Below are 1,712 nucleotides of genomic sequence, written 5' to 3'. Positions count from 1 at the left end.
TATCTATCTACCCCGTTAATTACTCGACCACCCGATCTCCCCAAATATCTATCTACCCCGTTAATTACTCGACCACCCGATCTCCCCAAATATCTATCTACCCCGTTAATTACTCGACCATCTCTCGTTCATTTGTTACAAATCGAGTATGCCTTAAATCTTATGTTAATTGTAATAAAAACATATGTTAAATTTTATACGAACCAAAGCATATGCACTGTCCTAAATTATCAGCAAAGAAATTAATAGACGTGTGTATCGTATGTATTCAATATACCAGAGTACCAGGGGGATTGGAACGGCGTGGGCAGGAAACATAGATTGATAACCAGACAAGGATGTTTGCCGGAAGTGTCTTGGTACGGTAGAGAAAGGACTGAAGTATAACACAAAGAAAAATACAGGATGTAGTTTAACTCATACACAGAATAGCATGGCGAATAAGGATGGTACTGGAATGGAGTATCAAGATATAGCAAAATAACCACGGCACAGTTCTACAGAAGATGGACGAATGTCCTCAGTCCTACAGCTCAAACGCCATGGATTCCAAAGTGATATTTAACATTCGAGGATCCCGGTTTGAGACTCTGAAATCAACTTTATCAAAAGCACCGGGGGAAATACTTCGAGATTTGGACGAGGGTAGTGGGTTTTATGATAGAGCGAAACAGGAATACTTCTTTGACCGCGACCCGGACGTGTTTAACAGTGTCCTAAACATGTGTAATACCGGGTTAATACATGTTCCAAAACACATCTGTACCAATCTGTGTAAAGTCGAGATGGCGTTCTGGGGGGTTCCGACTACCGTGATATCCAAGTGCTGCTGGAGGACGTACTTCCAGGTGGACGAAGAGACGGAGGTGATTGAGCATCTACAGGAGAATAGCCAGCAGGTTTGCGACATGTCGCAGGCTCTAAAGTTTGACAGTTTCAGATACAAACTTTGGACTTGTATAGAAAAGCCGGGATCGTCGCTGGTTGCCAAGGTAGGTAATACTATACTATGTTTTGATGGATGTTTAATGTATCTGAACAGAGAAACCAAAGATATGTCATTTTACAGCCCCACCGTTGACCCCCAGTATCTTACAAGGAGTCACGCGGACTTGATTCAAAAGACGGCCAAATATGGCACCCATCCTTTGAAACGACACACGGAAGTAGCGTCAAAACAAATCGCTATTCTGGAGCGGCAAACAGCATCGGGATTGAATTTCAAAGGATGATGCGTCCTTTTTACCAATTAACTAATAAGCCACGGTTTTATACCCGAGCGCTTTTTTTCCAAACATTTATGATGACAGGTTATAATATTCCATTCATTTTTTTTAACATATCGAGCCTTATATCACACAGGAGGAAATCAAAAGTGTTTAATGTATAATAAGATTATGTAAAATGTAATAACACATTATTTTAATAAGTTTTGATTATATGGATTTTAGAAATGGTATGCGTTTTAATATTTTGATTACATACATTCAAATTGTAGATAATGTACATGTTTTTATATACTTTAATTATATACATTGTAAATGTAATACATAATTTGATATTTTTTGATTATATACACGATAGATGTGGTACGTGTTTTAATATATTTGACTATTTATATTGTAGTCTTTTGACTCTATATTGTAGTCGTATTATGAGTATTAATAAACTTTGCCTATATGCTCTGTACATGTGGAACGTGTTTTGATAGT

The 1,712-nt window shown here is 37.8% G+C and overlaps 1 protein-coding gene across 1 annotated transcript in view; it reads left to right on the top strand.

Moving 5' to 3' along the window:
- The first annotated feature begins 506 nt into the window (after window positions 1-506).
- Window positions 507-1,712, top strand: part of LOC110458992 (potassium voltage-gated channel subfamily C member 3-like) — a 7,206-nt gene continuing 6,000 nt past the window's right edge. The window contains exon 1 of the mRNA XM_021511009.1: window positions 507-992. Coding sequence (XP_021366684.1) covers window positions 507-992 — 486 coding nt within the window. The remainder of the gene's footprint in view (window positions 993-1,712) is intronic.

Source organism: Mizuhopecten yessoensis, unplaced genomic scaffold (genome assembly GCF_002113885.1).
Source record: "Mizuhopecten yessoensis strain PY_sf001 unplaced genomic scaffold, ASM211388v2 scaffold9895, whole genome shotgun sequence".
In the NCBI taxonomy this organism is placed as follows: domain Eukaryota; kingdom Metazoa; phylum Mollusca; class Bivalvia; order Pectinida; family Pectinidae; genus Mizuhopecten; species Mizuhopecten yessoensis.
The sequence above is the reverse complement of the archived record's forward strand: the minus strand, read 5'-3'. Positions and strand labels throughout refer to the sequence as shown.